The sequence below is a fragment of the Fukomys damarensis genome, unplaced genomic scaffold (genome assembly GCF_012274545.1).
Source record: "Fukomys damarensis isolate Sample0158 unplaced genomic scaffold, DMR_v1.0_HiC HiC_scaffold_16, whole genome shotgun sequence".
Lineage (NCBI taxonomy): Eukaryota > Metazoa > Chordata > Mammalia > Rodentia > Bathyergidae > Fukomys > Fukomys damarensis.
Genome location: NW_022900928.1, coordinates 110,137,402 through 110,162,754, shown reverse-complemented (window position 1 = coordinate 110,162,754; position 25,353 = coordinate 110,137,402). Strand labels below are relative to the sequence as shown.

At 36.3% G+C, this 25,353-nt stretch overlaps 1 protein-coding gene across 1 annotated transcript in view; it reads right to left on the bottom strand.

Moving 5' to 3' along the window:
• Unc80 (unc-80 homolog, NALCN channel complex subunit) overlaps positions 1 to 25,353 on the bottom strand; it is a 204,267-nt gene that overhangs the window by 58,921 nt on the left and 119,993 nt on the right. The window contains exons 31-37 of the mRNA XM_033763980.1: positions 20,322 to 20,429; positions 19,043 to 19,181; positions 15,702 to 15,883; positions 14,279 to 14,410; positions 9,848 to 10,034; positions 9,119 to 9,250; positions 769 to 912 (exon numbers count right to left, since the gene is read on the bottom strand). Of these exons, the coding sequence (XP_033619871.1) occupies positions 769 to 912; positions 9,119 to 9,250; positions 9,848 to 10,034; positions 14,279 to 14,410; positions 15,702 to 15,883; positions 19,043 to 19,181; positions 20,322 to 20,429 (1,024 nt within the window). The remainder of the gene's footprint in view (positions 1 to 768; positions 913 to 9,118; positions 9,251 to 9,847; positions 10,035 to 14,278; positions 14,411 to 15,701; positions 15,884 to 19,042; positions 19,182 to 20,321; positions 20,430 to 25,353) is intronic.

The window sequence follows — 25,353 nt, the reverse complement described above, 5'->3', positions numbered from 1 at the left end:
ACTTTATTTTCATCTTTTCATTCTCTCACATTTTTTTCTTTTCCCTTTTTGTTCTTCCCCTACGTATCACACCTTCCCTACACCTTTAGCTCCTTTCCTCCCATTTCTAAATGTCAGTAATCTTATTAGAATCTTATGCATTGTTGCAGAATATTCACACCAGGGAAACTATTCGGTATTTACACATGTGGGACTTATTTATTTCACTTGGGAGTATATCTTTAATATGTATCCATTTTCCTATGAATGAATCTATTTTCTCATTCTTTATGGCTGAGTAATATTCCATTTTATAGAAAAACCACAACTTCTTTATCCAGTTTCCAACGGATGGGCCAATAGGCTGTTTCCAAGATTTAGCTATTACAAACTGTGCTGCTATAAACATGGGTGCACATACTTCTCTGTGATAAGAAAGAAATGGAAACAATGATACTGTTTTGATTTGGCAGTTAACTATGCAACAAAAATTGAATGCGATATACTCAGAACCAGGAACAAAAAATACATGATATAAGCTCTAGCTTTCATAAATAAAATAGATGTGGGTTTTTCTCAAGTTGAAATTGGTTGAGAAACTATCTTTGCAATATTTTTAAAGTATTCTTTGCTCAAAGTGATAGTGTTTGAATGGTAAGCTGCAAAGGTACAAGTATGATGTGTGCCTAAAACAATTCAGTATGTAGTAGGCCATGAGAGCAACTTGCTATTCTCCATCAGATGAACAGCTTAAGAAGTCACTGGTGGTTTTCCTGGTGAAAACCTTACCTGCTACTCCATCTTCCCGCACTTCCCCATCCTCCATCAAATGAACAATGGGAAGCACTGCTGCACAGATGCATGCTGGGAACACTGCCTGTGGGGGCTGAGGCACATGGTGATTTGGTGTGTGTTCAGTGGTGTGCTCCTCATCTGGAGGGGGAAACAAAATCAGGTGCTTTGCTCACGGATGCGATTCTAATGCAATAACATTTTTTCAGTTCAAGCCTTACCTATTTAGTGGTATAGTCTTGCAACAATGAGAAAATACTAGAAAGTTTTAAAAGGCGAGTTTCTATACAGTGCTTCTCCATGTTAAAACAAACAAGACCAATCCAGCTGGGTACAACTACTGTTATTCTTATTTTTGTAGAGAAACTTAGACATTCTGGAGTAGATAGGATATGAAAAGCACAGAACTCATGATATGAAAGCATAGAAAATAAAATTCTAAGTGGCAGGCAAGCCAATTCTCATAGGTGAAACTGGCCGTAAGTAAGTGAGTATGTGAGAGACGGGAAGTGCTGACCTGGGGTAGGAGCAAACACCCCCAACATACACATTTAAGATAAGAATAGCACAACCATTCATATTAATGTTCTCTTCTTCATTGACACATATAATTGGTAATAAATTTACAACTACAGACCACCACAACAAACTCTGAGGAGGGAAAGGGACACCTAAACTGCAGAGCTGCCACATTACATAATTAAAAGCATTCACTGTTCATTAAAAAATTATGAGATATGCAAAGAATCAAGAAAATACTGTCCATATGCAGGAATAAAAGTAGTCCATAAAAACTGTCCCTGAGGAAGCTTAGATGTGTTTATTACTAGGCAGAAACTTTTAAGAAAGCTATGAAATATTTTACATTTGATCTTGCTTTATCCATAATTGCACTTAATATAAATATACTAAATATTTTAATAAAAAGAATGAGTGGTATGATTAACAGACAAGCAAATATAACTCAAATATATGCTACATATAAGGACTATAATTTAGTTTCAAAGACACAAACAAAAGGAAAAGGGATGGGAAAAGATATGCCATGTAGATGGTACTTGGAAAAGACCTGGAGTGCTGATACTGTTAGGCAAAATATACTTTAATACAAAAACTTTTAGTAGAGGCAAAGAAGGCCATGTTATAATGATAAGAGTCAATATATCAGGAAGACATAACAATTATACAAACATCCTTACCTAATAATAGATCCCTAAAACACATTTAGCAAAAATGGACAGAAAAAGAGAAATGAATAATTCAATAATAACCTCTAGAGAAGCTATAGCCTCAATTTCAAGATTGAATAGAACTAAGCAGAATTCAGCAAGGAAATGGAAAACTTGAACAAAATCATACACCAACTAGACCTCATGCATATCTGCAGATAAAGCATTTTTCTGCAACATCAATCAGAATATATGTAACCAGAAAAACCTCAATAAATTTAAAAGGTTAAAATTATACACTATATGTTCTCTCAACCTAATGGGATGAAGTAGAAGTGACAGTGGGATATTTGGAGGATTTACAAATATATGAAAATTAAACAATTCAATTTTTAATGATCAGTGGATCAAATAATAACATCATAGTAAATATCTGAAAATACTTTGAAACATATGGAAATGAAAATATCATATACCAAAATTTGGGGGATGCAGTTAAAGCAATGCCTGGAGGACAATTTTTAGCCATATGTGCCTACGTTAAAAATGAGTAACATTTTATTCTTTTGGGAAGATACTCAGCAGGGGAAGAGCTGGGTCAAATGGGACTTCCAATACTAGTTTTCTTTGAGGTATCTCCATACTGATTTCCACAGTGACTGCACCAGTCTACACTTCCACCAACAATGGAGCAGGGTTCTTTTCTCCCCACAGCCCCACCAGCATTTGTTCTTGGTTGATTTCATGACAGCAGCCATTCTTTCTGGGGTGAAGTGGAATCTCAGTATTATTTGCATCTGCAACTCTCAAATGACCAGTGATGTTGAACATTTTTTTAATATATTTATTTGCCATTTCTACTTCTTTGTCTGAGAAATGTCTGTTATTTCAGATGCCCAGTTTTGGATTGGGTCTTTAAATTCAGGAGGTCTGATTTTTGTAAGTTCTTTATACATTCTAAATAGTAGTCCCTTTAGTCTGAGGGACAGCTGGTAAGAATTTTTTTCCACCTTGTAGGTTGTCTCTTTGCTCTGTTGGTGGTTTCTCTTGCAGTGCAGAAACTTTTTAATAAGATGAGATCCCAGTTGTTGATTCTTCGTGCTAGTTCCCATGTTACTGAGAATTTGTTTATAAAGTCTTTTCCTATGCCAATGTCTTTGAGGCCATGCTCTTAAGTAAGATAAATAGGACACACATGGGTAAATACCAAATAGTTTTCTGGTGTCAGAAACTGAAAGTGTAAATAAGAATGAAAAGGCATAACAGATACTGTGAAATAGGAAGGAGAAGTGGGAGGGATTAGGAAAAGGAAAGAAGGGAATGGAATTAATATGAGAAAAGGAAAAAATGTAAACAAAGTCTTCATAAATAGGGAGGAGTGGAGGAGTTGAAGGGAGGTCAGGGGAATAGGGGAAAAATAAGAACCAAGATATATTACGTAAAGGTAAAATTTTCCAAAGATGAATGTCATTATAATGTATCATTAAAATGTATCAATAAAACTAACTAAAAATAACCTGAACTTCTGTGTTATCATAGTGCACAAAGAAAAGCAAGCAAGAAAAGGAAAGAGAAAGTTTTAGAGTAGAAATAATATAACAGAAAATAGAAAAAAAGTAGAGAAAAAATGAGACTAACAACTTGTTTAAGACTAAGAAAATTAACAAACCTTTAGCTTAACTGATAAAAAGAAGTTTCAAATTACCAAATTCAAGTATGAAAGAGGGCACATCAGTATCAATCACACCAAAATAATAAGAATTAGGGGGTAGTATTATGAAAAATAATACACAAATAAATTAGAAAATATAAACTAAATATACAGGTTACTGGAGAGATGTAAACTACAGAAGTTGACTAGGGAAGAAAGAGAAATCTGAATCCCTTTATATCAAGCAAAGAGATGGACCAAATAATAAAAAAAATACTAATATTAAAACCTGTCACAAAGAAAAGCCCAGACCCAGATGACTTAATTAGTCAATTCTACCAAATGTTTAAATACTATTTAACACCAATTCTTCACAAATATTTCTAAAAAGTAGAAGAGAATACATCTCAAATTAATGTATGAAGCCAGTATTACTCTAGTACTAAAGTTAGATGATGATATCACAAGAAATGAAAATTATGGACCAATATTCCTTATGTAAAAATCTTCACAAAATATTAGCAATTGAATCTAGAACTCTATAAAAATTGTACACTATGACTAAGTAGTTGTCTCAGCAATGCAAAAGTAGTTCAAAATCAGAAAATCAGTCAATGTAATGTGCCTTATTAGTAGGTTGAAAGGAGAAAAAAAAATCAAGAAGATCTCAACAGATGCAGGAAAACCATTTAACAAACCTAACACACAGGATAAAAATAAGTGAGTCTAAGAAGAGTCGATGAGTAACTAAAATATATTTGAAAGTGAAAAAAAAATTGAAGGACTTGCAATTCTCACTTTAAAAACTTAATAATATGTATAGTTGTTTATATATATAAAAAAGGAGAAAAAAAAATCAAGAAGATCTCAACAGATGCAGGAAAACCATTTAACAAACCTAACACACAGGATAAAAATAAGTGAGTCTAAGAAGAGTCGATGAGTAACTAAAATATATTTGAAAGTGAAAAAAAAATTGAAGGACTTGCAATTCTCACTTTAAAAACTTAATAATATGTATAGTTGTTTATATATATAAAAATACATATATATAAAGTTCAACATCTCTGGCCATTACAGAAATACAAATCAAAACAATAGAGAAATTCCATCTTACTCCAGAAAGAATGACTATTATTAAGAAATGAAATAAAAATGCCTCAAGGCTGTGGTGGAAAAAGGAACTCTTCTACATTATCGGTAGGAATGTAAAAATAGTACAATCATTATGGAAACCAGTATGGAGATTTCTCAAAAAGCTAACTTCATTTATCCCAATGATCCCCCTTCTAGGTATCTTCCTGAAAGAGTTGATTCATTGTATTACAGTGGCCCATTCATACTCAGGTTTACAGCAGCACAATTCATAGCAGATAAATCTTGGGAGCAGCCTATATGTCCATCAACAGATGAGTGGATAAAGAAAATGTGATATTTATATAAAATAGAGTACTACTATGCCACAAAGAAAAATTTAAGTCATTTGTCAGAAAACAGATTTACTTTGACACTATAATGTTAAGTAAATCAGACACATAAGCTTAAATATGCATGGTTTCTCATTTATGAGAAACTCAAAACATAAATAAGTTGAAGAGCAAAACAAAAGACAAGAGGAAACAGGGGGCTAGGTGTTTTCCAAATGGGAAAGGGACCAAGAATCCTGTGGAAGGGGAGGGCAAAGGGAAACCAAAAGATTTAACATTTGTTATATACATATGCTAATTCGCCATGATGAATATTATCAATAGGCACAGCAAACAAGTACTAATAAAAAATAAATAAATATTTTTTTCAACAGATTATAGTGAGACAACTCCATATCTATATGTGAAAGGATAAAGTTGGATTCTAACATTATAACAAAAAAATCAACTGAAAATTGAACAGAGGCTTAAAGATAAGTGCTAGAGCTATAAAACTCTCAGGAAAACAAAGGAGTAATTCTTTGTGACACTGAATTAAATAATTGTTTCTTAGGTCACTAAAAGCATGAAAGAAAATACATAGATTAGATTTAATTAAAATGTAAAACTATTATATTTCAGATTAGCCGTTAAGAAAGTAAAAATGGGAGAAAATATCTGCACAATTTACCTTATATGTGGCTTGTATCTAGAATATATAAATAATTGGTACAACTTTTTTTCCATTGTTTATTGGTACATTTAAAGCAAGCAATACAGTTCCATTTATCATTGGGATCGTGTGCCTTTAAATGATATGTCTTGGTTCTTGTTTTTCCCCATACCCTGGCTCTCCCTCCACCCACTCCACCCTTCCCTATTTACAAAGATTTTTGTTTCCATTTTTTCCTTTTCTCACATTTTTTAAAATTTTTCCTTCTTTCCTTTCCCCTCCCCTTCCCATTTTCCCTTTAGCCATTTTCTTCCTATTCCACACTCATTATACCATTTGAACCTTATTACACTTTTAGTTTTTCACACCAGAAAAACTATTCGGTATTTACTCAAGTGTGTACTATTTATTTCACTTAAGAGTATAGCCTCAATGTGCATCAATTTAGCCGTAAATGTTTCTAATTTCTCATTCTTTATGGCTGAGTAGCACTCCATTTTATAGAAAAACCACATCTTTATCCAGTCTCCACTTGGTGGGCATTTGGGTTGTTTCCAAGTTTTAGCTATTACAAACTATGCTGCTCTAAACATGGGTGTGCATATATCACTGTGATATTATTCTTTTAATTCTTTTGGAAAGATACCCAGTAGAAGGATGGCTGGGTCAAATGGAATCTCTAATCCTAGTTCCTTGAGGTATCTCCATACTGATTTCCACATTGGTGGCACCAGTCTGCACTCCCACCAACAATGGAGAAGGGTTCCTTTGTTCCCACAAACCTGCCAGCATTTGTTACTGGTTGATTTTTTGATAGCAGCCATTTTTTCTGGGATAAGGTGGAATCTCAGTGTTGTTTTCATCTGCATCTCCTGAATGACCAGTGATGTTGAACATTTTTTTATATATTTATTTGCTGCTTTTACTTTTTTGTCTGAGAAATGTCTGTTCATTTCAGATGCCCATGTTTGAATCAGGTCTTTATATTTGGGGGATCTGATTTTTTTTTAGTTCTTTATATATTCTAGATAGTAGTCCTTTGTCTGAGGAGTATCTGGTAAAAATTTTTTCCCACATTGTAGGTTGTCTCTTTGCTCTGTTGGTGATTCTCTTGAACTGTGAAACTTTTTTTTTTTTTTGTGTACCAGGGATCGAACTCGGGTCCTTGTGCTTGAGAGGCAGGTGGCAGAACCACGGAGCTAAATCCCTGGTTGTTGATTCTTTGTGTAAGTTCTCACACTGCTGAGGATTTGTTCATAAAGTCTTCTATACCAAAGTCTTTGAGAGTTCTACCTAATTTACTTTCCATTAAGTTTAGTGTTTCTGTTTTAATATTTAGATCCTTAATCCCCTTGGATTTTACTTTAGTGCATGGTGAAAGATAGGGATCTAATTTTAATCTCTGGCAAGTTGAAAGCCAGTTTTCCAACACCATTTATTAAAGAGGCTGTCTTTCCTCCAGTGAGGATGGTTGGCTCCTTTGTTAAAGATGAGGTAGCTGAGTATGTCTGGTGTTGTTTCTGCATCTTCTAATCGATACAACTTTACAATGAAATTACCCAATTAAAAATGGATAAAATGATGTTCTTTAACATCCTGTGGTGGAGTAATTTAATAATCAATGGAAGAATGAAGCTCACGCTGTTCCTGTCAGGAAGTCTTGGTGTAGTAAAGCTACATACTTCTATTATCGTAAACAGAGGTTCATTTCCCAATTTGTGTATGCAACTGTAATTATCTTCCATACATTACACGCGATACAAATTCAATACGTAAAAATAAGAGCAAAACTCCAGCAACAGATCTGAGTGGACACTTTTCCAAAGATGGTATACAAACAGCCAACAATCATTTGAAACAATGATCCACATCTTCCCTTATTAGGTTAATGCAAAAAAAAAATCACAATGTGATACCTCATGTTCACAGGGATGGCTAAAAAACACAAAAACACACAAGTGTTGGTAACAGTGACAACAAAACCAGACAATAACAAATGGAATAACTGCAACCATTATATACTTTGGTAGGGATATAAAACTATGTAGTTATGTTGGAAAATAGTTTGCCAGTTCCCCATCCCAGAAAAAGCTGCCCATGTCTGTTCATAGCAGTGTAATAGCCAAAAAATAGAAAAATCCATGTGTAATTGATGACAACCAAAAAAATGAATACGTGCATATGATGGGAAATCATTTGGTAATAAATAGTGATGGAAACTAATACATTGTAGAACATGGATGAACCTTGAAAATAATACAGAGAATGAAAGAATTCAGTCACAAAAGTCACATATTGTATTATTCTATTTACATGAGATAGAATAGGCAATCCATAGAAATAGAAAGTGGATTTGCTCTTGTCAGGAGACAGAGGAAGGTGTGAAATATGAATGACTGCTAATAATTATGAGATTTTTTTGGAGGATGATAAAAATACTCTAAAATCATAGTGATACTTAAAAAGGATTAATCTTATGGCATGTGTATTATATCTAAATAACAGGCTATAAAAACACAGATGTGCCTTGGGCCCTGTCCTCATACCTTGAAATTAATTAGCATCAGTCATTTTTTTCAAAGGGCCTAGAGTTGTATAGTGAAGGGCTGAGAACCACTGTCCTGTTTTCTCCATTTATTTATATCTTGTTGACTTATAAATCAGTGACAAAATCTGTACAATCATGAAGTGATGAGTTCTAGCCAGTTGTTCATTATTACCAAAACATATTTTTTAAATTCTTGGAACTGAAGTACATCACAATCAGTCTGCCTCCCATTCCCCCACCACTCCAAGAATCAGACTTCAGATGGCACAACATGAGCTTGAGCCTTCCAATGACTGTAGTTAAATTATTCCACAACAGCATCCTAAGGCATCCTACAGCCACATATTGGAATTATCCCCAAAAAGATTTTTAAAATACCAGTGCGTGTTCCCACCACCAGACCTTCCAATTTGGTCTTGGGTATGTTCTGGATAGTTTCTTTTAATTTTTATTGGTACTTGTTTGCAGTACATAATGATTACATTCATCATAGGGAGGTGGTACATATACATAACACATCTTAATTCTTTTTATTTCCTCTGCCCCTCCTTTTCCTCCTCAGCTATTTTTAAAGAAAGGCTTCCCAGTTGATTGCAATGTGCAGCCGGGGTAAAAAAACCATTAATGTTTAGAATAATGTCTTCTGACTATGTAATCAGCAATATGATTACATGTAATTTAATTAAAAGGGGGCCGACTTCAAAAATGACAATTCTTGGGTGACAACGATGTCACCCAACGACAACGATGTATTTTTATTTTTTAAACTTTAAGTCATCAAACAAGTCATGCCATTTAATGAAGATTGCATAATGAAGTGCAGCAATGGCATTAACTGGAAAATATTTCAAAACATGTAAGTCATGAGGAATAAAGAACATGTTTGCAAGCATGACGCACCTTCAGCACTGACCGCAGAGCGCACGGACCACACTGACCCCCTGCGGAAGGAGTAGTTCCTGTGGGACGTGCTGGAGGTACAGGACGGACTCACAGACAGCCGGCGGGATGCCAGATTGGTGACTTCTTCTACTGGCAAACAAAATGAGGAATGTAACCTTTGGCTTTTTTTTAAACATAAATTTATCATCATCACAAGTGTCCCTTGTACTCAGAATATGAAGCTTAACATAAATTAGAGTGTACTTAAGAAAGGAAAAAGTAAAACATTTTCTACAGAAATAGAAAATCCTTCCCAACGTTTTCCATAAAAATAAGGTAGAGAATCACTGAGTTTGGAATGGTTCATAAATCATTCCGTTACCAACCAACAATCTCTGTGAACTTTGAAAGTTGAAAGTAGTTAACTGATTAACCCCATTTTTAATGCTGAGAGATTGGTTCCATTTACTTTAATAAGCATTCGGGATTTAGCTGTTTCCCGAATCACATCCAATGCCTGGTCATCATCAGACAGGTTCACAGTGTGGCTAACATCCTCTGGAAACATCAAGCTCTAACTTTAGAAAACCACTGTTTGCCTCTTTCATTGAATAATGTCGGGAAATTAGGGAGAGATGGAGGGGACTTAGCACCTCACATCACCACCTAAGTTCATCAGTGTCTACTTCCAAGCAAGTTATTTCCCTATGACTCGACCCTCAAAGAAACCCCGTGTGTAGAGGGCACCTTCTTCTTCCGGCTCCGAGTTGGGTGTGCAGGTGGGTTCGTAGCAAGCCTCCTGGGTGATGGGGATGGCAGTGATGAGGCTGGCTTCTCGGCCGAGACGCTTCTTCTCTTCTTCCTGCTGCAAGTTCTTTAAGATGTGTTCTGCCCTCTGATGGGAGCGGGACACAGCCCGGGCCGAAAAGGATTTCTAGGGAGACAAGAAAGCTAGTTTATTTAGCAGCAGCTTTTCCTGGAAGAGGATAAAGCATAAAGAGTGACCTAAGGAAATGAGTTGCCCAAATGTGGTCGTTCATCCTCAGGAAAGATTAGGGCATCCGTGGTCAAGTTCTGCGGAGATTTGTTTGTTTTCCTACCGTTTCCCGGTTATATATAACAACGCTCTTCCAATCAGAATTTTTCAATAATGTCTATCATTTTGGGGAAAAATCCTGTTTCAACTTTAGGATTTGGGGTGATACCAACATTTCATTCTTTACACATTAAGATCAAATAAAATTTGGCCCAAAACTTTTTGAACTAGCTTTAAACGGAAGGACATTTATTATGTAAGATTAATAAACCAGAAAGACAGGTCCATGGAAAGGAGAAGGAAAGAGATGTATCTCTCATATACCAGTTGTATATGTGATTTATTTCATTTTTGTAGGTCAAGCATTTACTACACTGTAAATAGCAAATAAAGATAGAATGGCACAATATACTTAATATTTGTAAAAATAAAGTTACTGAGAGGAAATGAGTTTATAGAGTTACTAAGACTGAATATGAAATTTGATTCTGTGTTTTTTAGCAGCAAAAGTATAACAGAGAAATATTAAAGCTGACCTATTTCTCAACAGCTGATGGACAAAGAAGAATAAAAGAGAAAAATTCACTCTGTAAAATGCTCATCCTATCTATGACTTGCTTAATTTTAATGCCTATGCTGAGTAAAATTCTGAGAGGCTTGGGGATAGAGCCAGTGGTCTTAGAGTAGGGAACAGATCCCTGGAGTTCTTCACTACCAACCTGAAGCAATGTCTGTATAACAGGGATTCCACATCTCTTTATCGCCCTACTGTCATAAGATTCTTGGGAAAGAGAGGAGGTATCAGTCACTCTGCTGAAGTGTGGCTCTCATAGAAGCCCACTTTGCAGAGGATTAAGGCAAAAGGCTACTATGATAAACAGTACAAGAGCAATTAAAAGCATTTGGTAGGACACAGAGCTGTGTATTTTCAAAACCAGTTTCCAAAAACTGGCTGATGACATGACATAAGGTAAGAACTGTGGAAAGAAAAAGAAAACACAATCTGAATATAGAGAATTGTGGAGCTTAATTTGAAATCTATTGTGAAGTTGGGATAGGGTTCACTGGCTGAAACAGGAACCCATCACCTGTATTGGAGAATCATCAAAGGTCTTTATAGTCATGGTTCAGAGGTTGGAATTACTGCATTTGAAGCAGTAGAAACTGGTGCACCTTTCTCTTTGGCACAGGACCAACAGGTATAAAGATATTGTATATGGAAGAATTAAAACAAAAGAGCTAACAGAGTTCAAACAATTCTTCACTGTAGAAAAACTGATAAGCCTGGAAAATATGATGTTCAGTGAAATAAGTCAGACACACAAGTTTAAATACTATATAGTATTGCTCATTCAAGCAAAGTACAGAGAACACAACAAAGGATGGATAAAAGGAGACAAGGCGATGGGTGTCTTGCAAAGGGAATGGGTCCAAGAGAATGTAGGCAAGAGGAGAATGGGAGGTGAAATAAGTAGAATAAAAATATGCCATTTACTGGAAAGAAGGCCATGTATAGATTAATAATATCAGAAAAACGAGAATGAGGAAAGAGGATTTTAAAGGTGGGGGGGAGGAAGGAAGGGGCAGCGGAGTAGAGTCCCCAAAATAACTGTAAACTGCATGTACTGAAAACATGTAGTAATACAAATGCGGTGAGTGCAAAAACACAAGAATCTTCAAAGAAAACTGCAAATACCTGGAAAAATCTACACATAATAAGGTTTTCAAAGGAGTGTGAATTTAAAAACCAGTAAATATTTTCCTATTCAAAGTGTTAATTAAGGAAAGAACACGCATGTTAATTAGAATATGAAAGATATTTTCTGTATAGGTTAAAGTTATAATCTTTCTGGGTGTATTATGAGTTGTGTTAAAATCTTTAATACTTACATACCAATTGATATTCAAGGAAATAATGGTGGATGTATCCAGAAAAATGTTCTTTTTTAATTCTCAGTGATAGTAATACTGATGATTAACAAAATTAGAAACACACAAGAAAGTAAGAGATGTGTGTTCTCTTGTTCTGCTACTTGCAATGTCAGATAATTTATGAAGGGAACAGATCCCTGGAGTTCTTCACTACCAACCTGAAGCAATGTCTGTATAACAGGGATTCCACATCTCTTTATCGCCCTACTGTCATAAGATTCTTGGGACAGAGAGGAGGTATCAGTCACTCTGCTGAAGTGTGGCTCTCATAGAAGCCCACTTTGCAGAGGATTAAGGCAAAAGGCTACTATGATAAACAGTACAAGAGCAATTAAAAGCATTTGGTAGGACACAGAGCTGTGTATTTTCAAAACCAGTTTCCAAAAACTGGCTGATGACATGACATAAGGTAAGAACTGTGGAAAGAAAAAGAAAACACAATCTGAATATAGAGAATTGTGGAGCTTAATTTGAAATCTATTGTGAAGTTGGGATAGGGTTCACTGGCTGAAACAGGAACCCATCACCTGTATTGGAGAATCATCAAAGGTCTTTATAGTCATGGTTCAGAGGTTGGAATTACTGCATCTGAAGCAGTAGAAACTGGTGCACCTTTCTCTTTGGCACAGGACCAACAGGTATAAAGATATTGTATATGGAAGAATTAAAACAAAAGAGCTAACAGAGTTCAAACAATTCTTCACTGTAGAAAAACTGATAAGCCTGGAAAATATGATGTTCAGTGAAATAAGTCAGACACACAAGTTTAAATACTATATAGTATTGCTCATTCAAGCAAAGTACAGAGAACACAACAAAGGATGGATAAAAGGAGACAAGGCGATGGGTGTCTTGCAAAGGGAATGGGTCCAAGAGAATGTAGGCAAGAGGAGAATGGGAGGTGAAGTAAGTAGAATAAAAATATGCCATTTACTGGAAAGAAGGCCATGTATAGATTAATAATATCAGAAAAACGAGAATGAGGAAAGAGGATTTTAAAGGTGGGGGGGAGGAAGGAAGGGGCAGCGGAGTAGAGTCCCCAAAATAACTGTAAACTGCATGTACTGAAAACATGTAGTAATACAAATGCGGTGAGTGCAAAAACACAAGAATCTTCAAAGAAAACTGCAAATACCTGGAAAAATCTACACATAATAAGGTTTTCAAAGGAGTGTGAATTTAAAAACCAGTAAATATTTTCCTATTCAAAGTGTTAATTAAGGAAAGAACACGCATGTTAATTAGAATATGAAAGATATTTTCTGTATAGGTTAAAGTTATAATCTTTCTGGGTGTATTATGAGTTGTGTTAAAATCTTTAATACTTACATACCAATTGATATTCAAGGAAATAATGGTGGATGTATCCAGAAAAATGTTCTTTTTTAATTCTCAGTGATAGTAATACTGATGATTAACAAAATTAGAAACACACAAGAAAGTAAGAGACGTGTGTTCTCTTGTTCTGCTACTTGCAATGTCAGATAATTTATGTATCATGAGGTAAGTGAATATGCTTATTTTATAGTAAGTAGCAGAAAAAGTACCCTTTTGCCAAGAAAGCAAATGCCTAATGTTTTTAATAGCTTTATTTTTAAATTTTTCTATCATTTTCATTTATTAGTACATGTATGTAGTATACAATGTTTACATTTTTGTGGGAAGTTGGTTCTTGTATATAACATGTCTTAATTACCTTTTTGTATCCCCTTTCCCTCTTCCCTTCCCTCCATCTCTTGATCCTTCCCCTTTGAGAACAATCTCCCTACTTCCTATTATCTACCTTTTATTTTGTTCTTTATTTTTATTCTGGGTTTCTCATATAAGAGAAACAAGGTAATGTTTAAGCTTATGTGTCTGATTTATTTCACTTGATGTTCTGGTCTCAAAATGCATCCATTTTCCTACACATGACTCAAGTTTATCTTTCTTTATGGCAGAGTAGTACTCCATGGGGTGTAAATATCACATTTTCTTAAAAGGTGCTGCTGCTTTGATTATAAAATAAAACTTGGTTTGGAAGTCTCCAAACGTTCACTGTCAAATGCTAGGGCCTTCCATTCAGAAGAAAAAACACCTCTGTGGCTGGTCTTTGATGCTGTTATTCCATTCTTATGCTAAGAATGGACAAACTGTCTCATACATTCACTGCTTCTTCTTGTGTACATTTACTGCACCTGAAGATTAGGAGAGAAACTGCTGATACTCACAGACTGGTCTTCATTGATGGGGTCCTGGACACTCCCGCTGCACTGAGGGACCCATGGAGGGTCGAACATGGGAACAGATGGCATTCCAAGCACTGGTGAGGGCAGAGTGAAGTTTATGCTGGGAGGTGGGATCTGCTCGTTGATATCAGAGTAATGAGGTAAGAAGGAATAAAGGTTGCAGTGAGTCTGAAGTATAATTATGACACAATCTGCCTCAGGAAGCTTTAAGGGTCTAAGTGACTTGGCATGACATAAACATCAAAACATAGGTTTTGCAAGATTTTCTGTCATAGGGCACAGTATGAATCTCTCTGAGTCTCAGATTACTTAGATAACTCATCAGTAAAGTGAAGGATTTCAACCAAGTGATCTTCAGTTTTGCTAATTACCCCCATCCTCCCCAGCAGCCAGAAAAATACCTGGAATATTATAACTTAGATTTTTAAATCCTCACCTCTGGGGATGGTGCTAAAATTTTACAAAAACTTGGTTTTTTAAAAATTGCTTTTATTGGTACATAAAGTATATAATATAACAACATTCATTGCTGGAAATTTGCACCTTTACATAATCCATCTTGGTTCTTATTTTTCCCCATTCCCCTGCCCTCCATTCCACCCCTCCCCTCTCCCATCTACAAAGGCTTTGATTCCATTTTTTTCATTTTCTCATATTAATTTCATTCCCTTCTTTCCTTTTCCCTACTCCTTCCATTTCTCCTTCTCCTTTGTCCCTTTTCTTCCTCTTTCACATTATCTATTACACCTTTTAGTTCTTATTGACACTTTCAGTTTCTCACACTAGAGAAACTTTTCAGTATTTACACGTGTTCTATTTATTTCACTTAAGTGTATAGCCTTAATGTGCATCCACTTAGCTATAAATGACTCTAATTTCTCATTTTTTATGCATGACCCCAGAAAGAATGGCTGCTATCATAAAATCAACCAAAATAACAAATGCTGGAGGGGCTGTGGCGAAAGAGGAACACTGCTCCATTGCCGGTGGGGGTGTAGACTGGTGCAACCACTGTGGAAATCAGTATGGAGATACTTCAAAGAACTAGGATTGGAGGTCCCATTTGATCCAGCTATTCCTCTGCTAGATATCTTCCCAAAAGAATTAAAAATGATATATGTGCACCCATGTTCATAGCAGCACAATCTGTAATAGTTAAAACTTGGAAGCAGCCCAAATGCCCATCAACAGGAGACTGGCTAAAGAAAATGTATTTTTCTTTGTTTTTTTAAAATAAAACTTGGTTTTCTTTATATTCTGCCATATTTCAAAAAAAATTTTTTTAAGCAAGAAGAAGTTCATTTATTTATGAAGTGAACATACAGAAAACAATAAGCATTGCTCAGGCTAAACACTGTGCTCTGCGATTGGTTTTGCTAAGGTAATTGTGACGTGTAGTTCTCACCTTAAAAATCTGCTGTGCTCCCTCCTCCATCCGGGGCCAGACCTGATAGCGGAACCTCCAGAGCGTGTGAAACTTGAGCACAGCGTTCAGTCTCTGCACGGTCTCTGGATGGTGGAACTCTGATATCAGCATATCCGAAACAGCCTCGGGGACCTTCACCGCACACAACAGGAACATGGCGGCTAGAGACAGTCAACAAACAGTTGTGCATTAAAAATTCTCCATCATTTCTGGGGCGAGGGAGCAGTGAGAACTGCTCCCTCCCGAAAATGATTCCTGAACTAATACAACCAGTTCACCAGCTCTACAGAAAGCCAACTTCTCTCAGCCATTGTAAACCAAATGTCACTCTTTGTTACCCATTATCCATTTCATAGCTAGTGCAAAAGCATGAGCACAACATTTTAGTAGAAGAACTCATTCTAAGCAAAGCTTTCTGCAGCTCACAGTGGAAAGGAAATGCCAGAATAAAACAGACGAAGAAAGAAATTCCACACAGGAATATGCTTTTTAACCCAAAGATGTTTAACCATAAAGATGTTCATTAAAAAACTACCTCAGTTTCATTAGCTATACATTTAAAGCAAAATTCGTGTTGCAGATTCTATTAGAAATGTCTATCCTTCCTAAAGATAAAGGAGACTGAGAAACAATGAGATTTTCTGCATAATAATCCTGCCTTTTCTTTTTTGTTTGGGAAAAGTTAAATGCCAATAAGATAAAGGGCAAGTGCCATGTTAAGTTATAAAGCTAATCAACAGTGTGACAGAAAAATGCATTCTGTAGCACACAGACAAATCAGTGAGATCACTGCAATCAAGACGCTCTCGTTTTCTTTCCCAGAGTCTTAAAGCATGCTCAGGCAGCTGTTAGAAAAACTGGGGTTGAGTCCTAGCTCTGGCACTTCTCTCTGCACGGTGATCTTGGGCAAGCATCATAATATCTGTTAGTTTCCTTTTATTCACTAGTAAGTTGTCACTAGAATAATGAGGAGGAGGAGATTTGACTCCAAACTTGATGTTACAATAAAATAATATAAGTGAAGTAAACAGTGGACCACAGTTCTAAGGTGCTCTTGACAGTGTGATGTGATGGGAAGGGCATCTGCATGTGCAGTCGGAGGGTCTGAGTTTGATTTTTCTGGGTCTCCAACTCTGAGCTGTGCAAACTTGGATAACATTCTCCCTCTAACTTCAGTTTCCTTATGTATAAAACAGCTGATCAATAAGATAATGTATATGTGATGTGGTCCTATTATAAATGTTATGATCATTAGCTTTTGATAATCCTTTGCTTTAGCCTACCAGTTGCATAAATCTCCACCCTTCTTCCTTTCTTTACTTTCCTTTAAAATGTACTATACTCGGCTTTAAATTCTGAAGACCATGCTCATTCTTTAAATCATTACCGAGTTCTGCTTTCATCTCTTTATAAAAATAGTTTTCTTGTAATACTTGAGAATCATCAGATACAACAGTATTTTACAACCATTTTTTGTCCTTTAATACCTTTGTAAGAACCCACTTGAAGAGTCATTCTCCCTTCCCTTCACGGCATGTGACCATTAAGTTTCTCCTGTTCTGATCACTTTTTCTGGTCTTTTTCTAGCCAGTCTCTTTCTCTGGTCCTCTGAAGGTAAAGCAGGCCAATTGCTCAGCAGTCATCTTTCTGTTCTCCATGCGCTACTGATTCTCTCCAGAGACTCCACCTGCTCACACTGCTCCAGCTGCCACAAGGTGCCAACGTGTTCCCTGACTGTACCTTTATCTTTGGTCTTTCTTACTAGCCTCAATGTCATAAGCTACCCTAGTTATCAAATCATTCACCTCAGGCTTTCCAAATAAGCCCAGTGCATTTCCATACCCATGCAAATTTTCCCAAATCATTTTCCCTAATGTGCCAATTTCCAGCTGTTCTCAAAGCCCAATTTGCTGTGTGTATTTTCCACGGCAGTTTCTCCATGACCATCCTACTCCTTAAGCTCCTACAGCTTTCTCTGAGAAGCACATGGTAGAGAAGCAAAAACCTGAGCTTTAATGTTGCCAAATAGATTTTTTTTACAAAGATATTTGTTGCAGTATGATATGAAAGACCAAAAGGGCAAAATCAACCTATATTTCCATTTACAAGACCAAGTAAAACTATGGTATGCCCATTAATCTAACAGGATACTTTGTAGTCATTAAAGAGTGAAGTAAAATTATAAGCTGATGTTAAAAATTGGTCTCCTACCTATGTAAGAATGCAAAAAGAAAAAGCCTTTATAGTGTGTTTCATTTGTGTGAAAACAGAAACCTGCAACATATACAAACGTATACATACATAGACATATGTATCCTAGGCCTGGAAGAATTCCTAAGAAACTCAAAAATTACTGGGGAAGAGAATGGCTGGTTATAAGAAAATGTTACTTTTTAATTCAAACAATTTTGTACTATTTGAATTTTAATATATACAGTTCACAATTTAAACTGGTAAAATAAAGAATTCTATGCAAAAAGGAAAAAAATGAAGGACCCAAATTTTGCATCATACTAGCTTTGAGGAATTGGACACATCATTTAAATTTTATTTTGATATTATAATTATGAACAAATTGCTTACATGAGATTTAATAAAGTTAATGAGAGTGATTCATGAAAAATGAAGGAATTAGCACAAGAATTTCATCTTTGTAAAATATGGTGAAACTGTAGGTGCTGGGGAGCATCATTCTGAATAATTTGGTAACACCCCACTACAGCTGGATATTAATTGTCCCTAAAAGGCCTGTGTGTTAAAGGCTTGGCTCCTACAGTGTGCTACTGGGAATTTGTAGGGTCTTAAGAAAATGAAGCTTAGTGAGAAGAATTTAGGTCAATGGGGATGTGAACTCAAGGGAATGGTGGGACCCTGGTCTCTTCATCTCTCTTCTACTTCCTGGTCAGCAAGTGAGCTGACCTCACACTCTCCACCACTGCTGTCTGGCATCCTCTGCAGACGCCTAAAAGCAATGAATGTTCCTGATGATGGGACTATAAATCAGAACCTCTAAAACCACGAGCCAAAAGTACCTTTTTTCTCTTTATAGGTTGACTGTCTCAGGAATTTTGTTATAGTGATAGAAAGCTACCTAACACACCATGAGAGATCTGCTCTTCTGCAAACCGTGTAATGAAATGGATAGGAAGTATTCAAAACTGGCTTTCATGTAGTGCACAACTCCATCTAGATATCTAGCAATTGCAGTCAATCTGACCTAGGGAAAAAATCTGAAATAAATGCCTTTCATTCTTATTTCAACACTTGGATCAGTATTGGCAGGGGCTTCAGGAGCCAGGTCCCAGGTGGTCTTTCTTTACCTGCTGCCCCTGCCATATGTTCATCCATGCTGAGCAGCAGCTCCCAGGCAGCTGGCTGGATATCTCCATACATCTCCTCTGTCAGAATTGGTGCTGCCTTGATTAACAGAGACAAGGGAGCAGGTGATAAGCTCATCACCTGAGAAAAATATGGAAAATGTTTTAAAATCTTTTACAACACTGATTACTGTCTTCTTAAAACTTAAGAGCTACCTCCCCTCTCTCTACTTTAAGTGACCTTATTTTATTCTCTAAAATGGAAATGTATTTAGATATTATGACACATAGGCATTATATTTTAGTAGTTAAAGTGAATTAGAAGAAAAAGTACTAATGGTGTAATGTTTTCATCATAAAAACAGCTTTTCAACCAACTAAGAAGAAAACTGTAGAATAAATACAACTACAAGAAAAGTAAGATATTGCAAAATATATCTTTGTGAACTTTTCAAGCCCTCTTTTCTCCTCCTGTTAGTAGATTTCCACTGAAAGCTATGAGCAATCTCTAACTTATGAAGCACTTAATTTAGAAACTTAGTTTTCTAAGCCAATATGAACTTGGATGGCATTTCCATTTGAAACAACATTATACACTGTAGGAATGAGCCAATGTCCACCCACAAAATCCTATTTAATTCATTATTTCAGATACTTTCAGTCGTAATTTAGGTAGTACATGTAGGTGCTGGATAAGTAATTTTAAATACATTCCAGAAACACATTAAAGCTTCCCAACCCCCACCCCAAAGGGGAAAGTTATTACAGTTTAGAGCTTAGGCTATAATAGCAATATAGCAATATGTCAAGCACTGCATAAATAAGTAAATATACTATTTTATTTAATCTACCCACGAACACTTTAACATAGATCTGATACTAGAATCCCCATTTTATACATGAGGAGACTAAGATAGAGAGAAATTAATGAAATTGCCCAAAGTCCCAAAGCAGCAGCAATGGGATAGAAATGCAGACTGTCTAATTCTAAAACTCGTCAGTGCTGTCATCCACACAGGTGGGAAACCAGGACCCCTGGAACAGGTAGAGAGTGGAGAGTGCTGCTCTAGACAGTCACCATGGGCCATGGGTAGAAGCTGCCTGCTTAGCAAGAAGTGCTTTGTGGCACTTGGTGGCACCCTTGCTCATCAGTGAAGGGGGCTTTGGGGCCAACACTGTGCTCACTTATGTCTTTTGTCCTAAACACTAGTAAACAAACAGACTATCTGGAGCCTCTTCCCTGATAATGCTACATGTATATCTTAGAACCAGGTGCCAATACCTGAAGCCTGATGTACTTCAGCATCCCAGAATCCTTCTTCCCTTCCAGGTTGGCGTCTGAAACTCTCTTCTTTAGAGAAGGTGTCCGAAGGCATGACTTATCTGAGCACTGAAAAGAGAATGAAATATGCGATGAAGGTGTTGTGTTTTCTCATAAAACATCGGGGCTTTATTTCTCTTACATTTTCCAAATAACCATCTTCTATGGAAAGAATGCTCTAAGGATTTTTCAAACTTTCTGAAACTTAGAGAAGCAGTTAATTTTGTCATGAAAGGGAACTTAGAGATCATTAGTAACAAATTCTTTTACATTTGAGGAAACTAGAATCCAGAGAGGTGGAGTAACTCATCCAAGTTACTGGCTATAGGAGAATGAGCGAAAGGCAAGAATCTCCCGATTTTCTTTTCAGGGCTAATTGTGTTCCATCAGCAGTTAAAAATACAAACATTTTAAAATAGCAAGTCAGATAAACTCCATTCTATCAAATAGTTTCTCAGTCCAGAACAGGCCTGACTCAACTCCGTCAGGGCAGCTGAGACAATTCCTTCCTCTGACTCCTTAAAAACGGACAGAGCAGCTGGGGGAAGCATCAGTCCTACTGGGGACAGGTCTTTGTTTATTTATCCTGAGTTCTGAGTCTTCCTATTTTTGCACCCCAGGATATGCAAAGAGAGAATCCTTCTCCTCACACAGAATAAAGCTCATTTGTTTTGTCAGTGCCATGTCAATGAAACACTTTTCCCTCTATGCCAAGGGAAAAGACTGGACTGAAGAATTTTTGGACAAAGCTTCACAGTGTTATAGATGGAGATATTTTGAAATAAAAGGAAAAATCTAAAAGTACATGCGTGTTCCAAGAAAGTCTTTCGAAACTCTGGTGAAAAGATCCAAGACAATGAGTCTGTTATGTGTGGCTGGTATGGTACCAACTTTTGAAAGGGGTCTACTTAGAAATAAGAACTCTTGCTGTGTTTCCTAAAGGAAAAAAAGTGGAGATGCATACTTGGGAACACTTATCTTTTGAGAAGAAAAATACTGCATTGTATTTTTTGGTGACTTGAAAAGCTGTGACTTGACAGCAAAATAGTTCTAAAATAGTTCATATATAGCAATAGTTTTCTTTATTACAGTGTGGGGATATATATGATGTCCTTTAAAATAGACTAAAGATATTTTAAAAATTAGTATCTCTGCTTTTATTCTTTCTACCTCTAAAACAATACACATATATTACAGAAAATCTGATAAAGATAGAAAAACTGTGAAGAAGGAAACAAAAATCCCAGTAATGTCCAACTCAATGATAGTCATTATTTGGTTTCTTTTAACCATTTTTTTCTCTGTATACATATTAGCAAAACTGTGATAATGCTATGTGCATGAAATACAATTTTAAATAATTCATGTTTACTATTTTATACATGTTTTACAGGTCATTATAATAATAATAATAATAATAATTATTATTATTATTATTATTTTTTTTTGTACCAGGGATTGAACTCAGGTTCTTGTGCTTGCAAGGCAGGCCACTGAACCACTGAGCTAAATCCCCGGCCTCATTATAATTATTTTAAAGTACGATTTTTTGAATTTTATAAATATTTCACCCCTTTATCCTTTTGCTTAACATTTTGTCTTTTTAGGAATACTGGCGAACAACTTTTTTGATTGAATTACAAAACGTTAACCAGACAAATAGAGGAAAACCCACTGCATAGGAGAAAAAAAGGCTGATCATGTGCATTATTCCTTGATATACTAGGAAATGTGGGGTTGTGTTTAATTCTGCCTACTGGCAAGGTGTGAGCCAAGTTTCCCATGTGTTAAACATTTAATATGGTGGCATGCTTCCTTAGAAAGAACGGTGTGTTTTGGTAACCTCAAGATCATTAGGGTACTTGTTTCAGTGGAAAGGGAAGGAAGTTGGAAGGGCTTCACAGCAGAGTAATGTGGTAGTCACTATTTTTGAAATCATGGTCAGACTGGGAAGACATACGAGACACGGGTTCATATGTCACAGAGACTTCAGGATACTATGTGAAGGAACTAAAGAATCTCTACTGGCTGGGGATTTAGCTCAGTGGTTCTACTGACTGCCTTGCAAATGCAAGAACCCGAGTTTGATCCCCGGTATCAAAAAAAAAAAAAGAATCTCTACTGCTGTCACCTCTAAGTCAGACTAAAATCTGTGATTAGGTGCCCTTTTTCTTTGGTAACTTAATTCAAAACTCTGACAGAAGGACTTAGGAATTGGGTGGAGAAGGCTGCTTGTCCTGATGGGATCTCTTCAGTTTCCTAAAAAGAAAGAGATTTCACTAGACTGAGATGAATGTGAGTGGTTGAAATTATAAGTCAAAGAAGAATCTGTAAAGAAAATAAACACTGAGATAAAGGATGATTCATCACTATAGGACATCATCTATTTTTGAGATGGCTCTACTAGAGGGAGTTATGATGAATGGGAAGACCCAAGATGTCTTAGGAGTACCGGGGAATGCTTACTATTGTACATGTCTTAGAAAAACCCACCACAGTTTACTCTGTGGCTTCTCATTTTGACCACTATTGATTACATTTGCAGCTCTGACTGGCTAAGGATTTCTGAAAGGAGCAGGAGTGGATCTTGTCAAATTCCTGTCCTAAGGTGTGAAGGGACTCAGAGTCTGAATCATTTAGTGATGCTTGCTGAGGACAAGAAAAAAATGTCATTTTTCAAATGTTGCAATTTTCAGTCCAAGATGAACAAAACAAGAGCTGTCAGAGGAGAGAGATGAGTAAGTCAACTAAGATGATGCAGGAAGATCAGAGATGACAAATTCTGGCCATTTTGACATGGACAACACTTTTGGCTACCAATCACTTAAAGCTTGGCTATGAGTTTCCATTTCTATCCCTAGTTTCCTGAAATTCTGTTATATCCTTTGGGGGAAAATCCCTAATTATTTGGACATGTTTGAATGAGTCTCTATTCCTTGAAACAAAAGAATATTGATTACAGAAGAGTAATAGTTATTCAAATTATTCAATAGTTATCCAAAATTATTCAAAATAATTATCAAAAAATTATTTATTCTTTTAAAAAGTCAGGAATATTTATTGAGTTAACCATATGCCAGGGACTGGGCTGACTTTTGGATAGATGCTGAGGAGGAAACTATCTATGATGCTTGCCCCCATGGAGAGTATATCTTGAGGAGAGACAGATAACAAACACGCTAACAAAAAGCCAAGGGGAATAAAAAAAAAGGATATACAAGCTGTGAACAATGAATCATTGTGAAATAATAAAATATTTACAAGTTGGGAAAGTTGGAATCAGCCACCTGTGCCCCGAGAAAAGGATTTCACCACGAACATCACGCCAACAGAGTGCAACATTTCCCAAAAGGCAACTGACACCCTTTGAACTTCACAAATATTTGACATATAATTTATGCATGTTATGCTGAGGAGTCACTCTGGCTTATAAAATCAAGTCCCAGGTCCTGGCCTTACAATAACACTGTCTGCAGTTTTAGGAAAAAATACTGTTTCTGTAGGAATTTAGTTGACCTCTTGCTGTTTTCATTGGCTTCATAAAATTTACCCCATGTGGTGCCCTCTCTTTTTGTAGACATGTATAACCATTTACCATTCTCTTCCTTTTGGCTGAAAGGAAAAAAAAATGTTTTATCTATTCTTTTTCCAAAAGGAAATACTAATTTAACATTTACTATATTTAGAATATAATATAGGACAAAATGCAGACACAGGCAGAATTCTTTGGTGAAAGTAATATATGCACATAGAATCATAGTTTATATATATTAAAAAGCCCTCAGATTTGGAAGTGAACTAAAAGAAACCAAAAGAATGTACAGCAAGCTCCTGAACACTGAAATGTAGATTAGGAGATTGATCAGGGTTAGATGGGTTATAAAATGTACTGGCTGCCACAATTCTGCCATAAAAACCAATTAAAGAGGAAACAGGAATGAAAAACCAATTGCTCACAGTTGATTCTAGTGAGACCACTGCTTTTACTCTTTATTTATTGCTTTTTTTCTGTTTTCATTTTGGCTCTGGAAACGTGATCATTGTTCATTTGTGTGACAGATTCAGAACAGGCGAAAGGAAAACATCATGGGAAGGTAGAAAAGGGCTCAAGCAAGAAGCTGGCATTTGGGAAATAAGATGTTTATCTCAGAAGACTCAAGAGATCTTTTCAACTTTGCACATGAATGACTAATACAAATGTCGTGAGGTTAGAAGATACTTCTCTTGCTTTGTTTTCCTTTTAGAAATGTAAGCCAGAGCAGGAGGGTAGAAGCCTTTTCTGTTGCTTCATGCCAGTGTCCTGGCTGAGCCAGAAGCGAAGGCAGTCATGAGCCATCCTAGAACATAATCCCACGGACTCACTCAAAATTGATGGGTCCTTTGCTAGCGTGTCAGTATTACTTGTAGTCTGATCCAATCATTCAGGATAAAAAATGTGTATGATGTCCTTAGCTCTAAGAGAGTTTATAATTAAGTGGCAGAAGATGTCTGGCACTACTTATAGGATAGAATCAGAGCCTTTTTGTGGCCCTTCTTGTTGTAGTCTTTATCTGTCTATGGAGCTTCATGATGGTATCACAGTTCTCGGTGCTCCGGCCATGGTCCTTCGTGCTCCTCTTCTCTCTGCTTGGAAAGTCCCGTAATGAATTAACATCCAGGGTTCCTTCACTTGAAGTTTACCTTGTTGGAAAAAGCTGTCTTGTACTTCTTTTGCCAAATTCAGAGCCTCATCAGTAAGTTTCTTAGTGGAGCAAACCTCTCCCTTGCCCTTACTTCAGTTGCACTTTTATATCATTCTGAAAGATTATCAACATCTGTTTCTCAGGTGAGATCTTATACATAACATAAAAGGAGGGACTACATCTCTGTTGTCCATTATTATTACACAGCACAAAGTACGGGTTTGGCCTACTCTGTAGGTTCTTTAGAAATGTGTTGAGTAGATGAGGAGCTAGATGGATAGAAAAATAGATGAGCGAATGAATGAATGAAG